At 56.5% G+C, this 6,679-nt stretch overlaps 2 protein-coding genes across 2 annotated transcripts in view; both read left to right on the top strand.

Annotated features, from left to right (window-relative positions):
- Window positions 1-795: 795 nt before the first annotated feature.
- Window positions 796-3,460, top strand: CTHT_0060450 (uncharacterized protein; the record flags this gene model as incomplete). Its single annotated transcript, XM_006696299.1, has 4 exons — window positions 796-1,026; window positions 1,132-1,938; window positions 2,043-2,425; window positions 2,533-3,460. The coding sequence occupies 4 exons, from the start codon at window positions 796-798 to the stop codon at window positions 3,458-3,460; spliced, it is 2,349 nt and encodes a 782-aa protein (XP_006696362.1).
- A 660-nt stretch (window positions 3,461-4,120) lies between these two features.
- Window positions 4,121-6,679, top strand: part of CTHT_0060460 (uncharacterized protein) — a gene marked incomplete at both ends in the record, with an annotated part of 3,087 nt that continues 528 nt past the window's right edge. Inside the window, 6 exons of the mRNA XM_006696300.1 lie at window positions 4,121-4,141; window positions 4,209-4,413; window positions 4,618-5,462; window positions 5,618-5,927; window positions 6,041-6,129; window positions 6,219-6,663. Of these exons, the coding sequence (XP_006696363.1) occupies window positions 4,121-4,141; window positions 4,209-4,413; window positions 4,618-5,462; window positions 5,618-5,927; window positions 6,041-6,129; window positions 6,219-6,663 (1,915 nt within the window). The remainder of the gene's footprint in view (window positions 4,142-4,208; window positions 4,414-4,617; window positions 5,463-5,617; window positions 5,928-6,040; window positions 6,130-6,218; window positions 6,664-6,679) is intronic.

The following is a 6,679-nucleotide window of genomic DNA, read 5'->3' on the forward strand; positions in this document are numbered from 1 at the left end:
AGATTGGAGCGGAGAAAAGTCCGACGTCGTGGCTGTCGAATGGTAGCGAGCGTAGCTGCAAGGAGAGAACGGACGCCCACAGCACCGCCGAAGCGACAGGGTTGAATAACTGGGCATCTTTAGCACTCTGTGGAGGGCCCCATGGATGGTTTCCCCCCGCTAGGCGTGATCACGAGCGGGCGACGGCGTCGATGGCTATGGGGTACCGCCTAGCCCAGGACAGGAACCTATCGCAAGACATCCAATGCCGAGCGAGTGCGGCCGTTTCATCAGAGAGGATAACGGGTCCCATCAGACGCGTTGCGTGTGTTTTCCTTGTTTACACTGTTTTTTCCTTTGGGGGTTGGACTCGGGCTCGGGGAACGGCACCATCCACACCGGACGGGACCAGAACGGACCAAAACGACGTATAGCTGCCTGCCATCTGTGCTATCTGGATTCTGGCCAGCCAGTGACTCGGGCTAACTGAGCTATCGATCGGGCTTGGGCAACGCGGCAGCAGGGAAGCAAACGGAGCAGATGCTGGACACTGGACACTGGACACTGGACAGAGTTGTCTCTTTTCTACGCTAGCTTGGGTAGAAAGTCAACGTTGAGCCCAACTGGCTTGTGGACGTGGAGTATTATTCCCTTTTTGTGTACTGTTGACTATCTGCTTTGTTATCACGTTTCGCATGGCCTTAGCTACACGCTATGTTCAGAGTTGAGAGGCCATACACTGCGCGCCTGATATACGAAATATACGTTAAGGATACGGCACCATATATTATATTATCTACGGTTTAGATATCAAACATGTCCAGCACATCTCGGTCGACATCGCCAGAAATCTCTCAACAACTTAACCAGCCCTTCCGGCCTTTGATGCCCGCTCCCCCTGGCATGGCCCGCATCGTGAGCCCTCAACAACCAGCTTTCAGCCATCTGTTTGCCTTTCAAGCCCAACCTACTGGGTCATCTTCCCGTCGAAAGCAGGGCAAGACGATCACAGCGGCATGCGGTGCCTGTAGGAAGCGCAAATCCAAGGTGCGATATTCCATGACCCAAACCCCTGCCATTACTTATACAAGAAACCTTCCCGAATAGATGACGTCTGACAGAAGCTTGCTTGGCCAACACCCCACGATATAGTGCGACGGCACCCGCCCAACCTGCCTCGTCTGCCGCGAAAAAGGTACGCCCTGCGAATACGACACGAACGTCTCGGAAACGCACGCACAGGCCCTCAAGCGCAAGTATCAAGAGCTGCAGACCCAAAAGGCCGCTCTCGAACAAGTCTATAGCCTCCTACAAACCCGGCCCGAGGAGGAAGCCCGGGCGGTTTATAGGAGGATTCGGTTGGGAGAGGACCCGACCTCGGTGCTGAGACATGCCCAGTACGGCGACGTGGTGATGCAGCATGCGCTGGAGCCGCAGTCAAATTTCCGGTATGAGTTTCCCTACCTCAGGGAGATGCCGCCATTTTTGGTGTGGGAAGGGAATCCGTATTTGAGAGCCGAGATTCATGATTGGGAGTGGAGGGCGAGTGTGTCGGGGAGTGAGGGATCGCCTTTGCCGCAGAGACAGAGGGCGTTGTTGTTGTTGCCGGGTACGACGACGGGGACGGGGGATGATGTGGCTAGTCCGAGATCGACGAGTTCGGGGACGAGCGAGACCTTGTCTGCTGGGTCGTTGACGTCAGATAGGAGGGAGCCGTATCTCAAGCCGTATCATACGGCGAGGGTGGTGCATCCTTGGCTGGACTCGGTCAAGCCGAGTATGTGGACGGGCGTGAGCGATGATGATGTGTTAATGAGGAAGCTGCTACATGACTATATTTTGTTTGATTGGGACTGGTTTACCATGTTTCATAAAGACTATTTTCTGGAGGATATGGCGCAGGGCAGGAGGAGGTTTTGCTCGTCGTTGCTGGTCAACGCGGTGTTGTGCATGGGAAGCGTAAGACTCTTCCTCCCTCCCCTCCCTCTCCCTCTCTCTCTCTCTCTCTCTCTCTCCCTCTACCTTATCGCAGCTTGATATTGGCACTTTGCTAACAACTGCAGTACTGCCACCGCGGCCTACGCAGCTGCGCCGAGCACTGGAACCCCAAGTCCTTCTGCTACCAGTTCCTGGCCGAAGCCCGCCGGTTGTTTGACATCGATGCCGAGGAAGAGCGTCCCGTTAGGCTGCCCGACGAGCAGGACGCGGACTGGCATCGTAGACTCGTCGAATGGGAGCAGCGACGGCTGTGCACGATCCAGGCCGCCATATTGATCAATCTGATCCAGAACATAAACGGGGCCGACAAGATCGGCTGGCGGGTGACGGTACGGGCGCTCGAGCTGGCAAGGGAGATTAAGTTGTTTGATGAGCCGCCAGAGTACTACGGCCCAGAGATGGTCATTGTCAGGACGTATACCGCGTGGGCATGTTACTGCTGGCAGAGGTACGTCCTCCCCAAACCTTCTTTCCTCCCCCCCTCTTCATTCTCTCCCTTCTCTACCCCCCCCCCCCGACGTATCACCTACCCTTACTGAGCCCTCTCCCCTCCAGCCTAAGCACATTCTTCTACCTCCGTCCGCCGCTCATCAAAGACCCGCCCAAAGCCCTCCTCCCCGATCCCATCGAAAACCCCCAATGGTACGGCGAGCTTTGGATAGCCTACCCGGGCAGCACGCACCGTTTCCCGACTTACCACGGTCTCTCCTTCAAAGCAAAATGCGAGTTCTGGCGCATCATTACCGAGATCGGCTCAATCATGTTCGCCGGCGACCGTTCCCCCATTGTGATGCCCTTGAAACAAACGCTGCATTACGTCAACCGGCTACGGGACTGGTTGCATGGGTTGCCGGAGCCGCTCTCGCCGAGCAAAATTGTATTTCCCCAGCATCTGAAGCTGCATTTAGGTTACTATTATATGTTGATCGAAGTGATTTCCCCAATCATAGGGTGTACCGAGGTCGATGGGGTACCCCTCAACCCGACGCCGTATGATTTGTACCTGGAGGCAGTCAACTGCCACGAGACGCTCATCCGCATCCATTACCTGCGACATGGGTTTGAGGGATTTGACACGTTCATGCTTCACTTTCTCGGGTTCAACAATCACCTTGCTATTCGCGCGGTCGAAACATCCCAGGGATCTTCCTACCTCGAGCCCCGGCGGTCATCAGTAATCCTCTTTGCGAAGGGCATTCATGAGTTCAGTCAGGCATTGTTCATTGCGAAGGCGATATTGAAACTACAAGTGGGCAGGATGCAGGCGAGCGAAGCGGAACTGTTGAGGAGGGAGCTCGAGATTGAGCCTGAGGAGGTCGCGTATGGGCCGATGGAGCAGACCGTGCAGAGTGACTGGCCGGAGTATGATGTCGGTGTCGAGGCGAAGGCGGAGAGGGTTAAGGAGGGGAAGACGCTGGCGACGAGCTTGGCCGAGTTGAGTCTCTTGGAGAGGGAGAGGAAGTCGGCCAGTCCGGAGAGGTAGTAATGGCGTTGAGGGTGTTTTGGGACAGGATTCGAGCTTCAGGACAGGCTTTATTTAGGCGTCGGTTGCTTGCTGGGCGGCGCCCGCTGTCGAACATCGAAACAGCCTAGTCGAAGTGGTTCGACCGTTGACCATTCCCAGCGTTACACAACCTTAGATATCGTCGCCGTTGTGGGAGTCATTGCCCGGCCCGTGCACACAACAGGGAGCAGTGCGACCTACAAGTATACAACAGCCAGGACTAATTGGTCGGGCCAAGACCATGTGGGGGGGCTATTGGGGGCTATTAGAGCCATGCACCACGACCAACGACGCAACGGCTGACCGAGACCTACCTCTGAAAGCCGGCGCATATATCCAGCCGTCGGATGTAAGCGAGGATGTATCCCGTATGGGAAGCGTGAGCACTAAGAATGGCTGAAGGCCAGGCCACGGCTCGACGGATATAAGTAGAAGGGTATATCAGGCCGCCGCGGCCGGTTTGGGCCCCTTGGGGTCCTGTGAGTGTGTGACTCCCCGTCTGGTTTGCTTGATCTGGTTGTCTCCTTGTCCTCATCCTTCAGAGAACAAGTCCCTCGTCCTTCTGCGCTGCTCACTGGCACTCTGGTACAACTCATCCTCATCCTATTCACAGCAGTCAGAGCGAGTTTGCCAGACATCATGGCCGACACCGAGCCCGATGTATGTCCTGTCCGCTCCCCCAAGCTACCAGGTACCTTAGCTCTTGTCTAACATGCTGGTTCCTTAGTACTCCAGCGACAGCTCGATCCCGGGCTACTCTCGCATCCCGCGCCGGTCGTTGGGCGACACTAATTCCCATCTCTCCAAAAGGGAGCGCGAGCTCAGAGCCATGATCGACAGTCTCCCCGGAAAGCCCGTCTACGGGCCAGACGAGGTGCCTGAGATCTTGTACACGACCAGGTTCTTTGACAACAATAACCGTTATGTTGAATGTTAGTCCCTTAGTCCCCTTTCTTCCTTACTTTACTCTCTCTCTCTCTCTCTCTCTCTCTCTCTCCTCCTCTCTCTCTCTCCCCCTCCCCTCCATGGCTCCATGGCGAAAATGTTGCTGATAATTGATATGTTGACAGCCCGCTAATCCGACCGTCCCCTCTCCCCATACGTCTTCGAAACCCTCACCGAGGCCATCGCCCAAGGCCGTCTCGTCCTCGAAATCAAGACCGACCTCCACCCCCACGGCAGACACGGCGGCATCCGCGGCGGGGGCGGCTACCTTCCCCCTCTTCTTCCCCTTCCCGACCCCAACAAGTTTCCCCACGAAGCCATGTCCGGCCGCACCGTCATGCATATCCACTCGCACTATCTGCGCTGCGCCCTCGCTGCCGTCGCGACCTACTACCCCGGTTTCGAATCCATCCTGCACTCGGGCAAGATCGAACCGCCCTACCGAGTGCTCGTGCACCTGTGGAAAGACTTGGAAGCGTACCGCGACAACCAGCCTGCGTGTCACGATGAAGACTGGCGTGCCACCACCGCACGACACATCGACGTTCTGCTCGGATTCTTGCGGGAACAGTATGCAGATGCCCTAGAACTGGAGCGCAAGAGTCGCTGGGAGAACCCCTCCGGCGAACCAACCGCCACGTGGGACATGTTCTGGGTGCTGTTGGCCCCCGGCACCGTCGTGTATGTCAACAATGAGCGCGACGGGAGGATGTTAATGCCCGGTGTGGTGCACGAGGTGAAGTATCGCGAGTCGTGGACGGGTCACGGTGGTTTGTATGAGGTGTGGGTGTGGAATGTGAGGTGGAAAATGGGGCGGTTGAGAAGGAGCTGTGTGCCGGTGCATGTGGAGGCTTGGAATGGGGAGCGGCCGATTCGGTCGTTGCCGGTTATTCCGGAGAGGTTTGTGCCGGGAGGGCCGGAGGATGTTAGAAGGAAGATGGTGAGGTTGGGGGAGATGTTTTGGGAGTTGGCGAAGCAGCCGACTTACAAGGAATACGATAGACCGGTTTGGTGGAGGCGTGGGCGGGCAACGAGGGTGAGTTCCAGTCCCAGAAACATTTATATACCGAAGTTGTTTTTTAAGTGTTTTGAGTACTCAGCAGCCTACTACCAATGAATGCACGCTGACAGTTCCCAGCTCACCGGCCGCGTCATAGTCGACTGCGAAGGCTATACACACTTCATGGCCAGGGCCCATACTCTCCTCCATATCCTTATGACTCCGACGACGACGACAACAGCCCGTACAGACGACGCACCTCTTCCGGTAGGCATTCTGGCGACATGCGAATTGCCGCCAGGCGAGCTGCCCTTCCCGAGTTGCAGGCCTCTTGCCCCTGTTTGGCGTGCATCCTGGCGGGCGTCAAACCTGGTCCAAGCCCCTGGGACGGGTTTGAGAGCCGCGATCCGAAGACGGAAGAGCTGCCGGCGAATAGAGAGCTGTATTTGATGTTGATTAGCCCCTTTATCCCTGCGTTTTTGTTGGGCTTTCGGCGATGGGGTATGTCCCTCCCTATTCTTCCTTCTTTTCTACCCCCTTCCTTCCCCCCCCCCTTTTTCCCTTTCTCTCTCTTCTTCCTCCTACTTATGATGGGTTGCTAATTCCATGTCCAGGGTATGTCAATGTCTCCCACATCCGTCCTGTCGTCCCTAACCCCTCCATCTTCGACTCCCTCATTCTCCCCGCCGAAATCAAGGCCACTGTGCGCGCCATGATGGGCCAATTTGGCCACTCTCAATTCTCTGGAAACTTGTCACCCTGGCCGGCCGACCGATTTCATCCCTTCCAAAGGCCTCGGCCGCATCTTCCTTCTGCACGGCCCCCCCAGGCGTCGGGAAAACCTGCACAGCCGAATGCGCCGCCGAACTAACCCACCGCCCGCTACTCGCACTTACAGCCGGCGATCTGCACAACGTCGACTGGAAGGGGGATGTCGAAGCCGCGCTGCACTACTTCCTCCATCTTGGCGAGAGGTTCGGCGCGCTGGTGCTGCTCGACGAGGCGGATGTGTATCTGGAGCGGCGCAGCTCGGGGAGTGAGGATTTGAAGCGCAATGAGATGGTTAGTGTGTTCCTGAGGGAGATGGAGTATTTTAAGGGGGTGTTGTTCCTCACAACGAATCGGGTCGAGGTGTTTGATGAAGCGTTGGTGAGTCGCGTGCATGTGGCGTTAAGGTATGAGGAGTTAGGGGTTGAGGAGAGGGCGAAGGTTTGGGAGGGAGGATTTGGGAGGCTGGGTGAGTTTTTTCTTTT

This window comes from Thermochaetoides thermophila (assembly GCF_000221225.1).
Source record: "Thermochaetoides thermophila DSM 1495 unplaced genomic scaffold scf7180000011821, whole genome shotgun sequence".
NCBI classification, from domain to species: domain Eukaryota; kingdom Fungi; phylum Ascomycota; class Sordariomycetes; order Sordariales; family Chaetomiaceae; genus Thermochaetoides; species Thermochaetoides thermophila.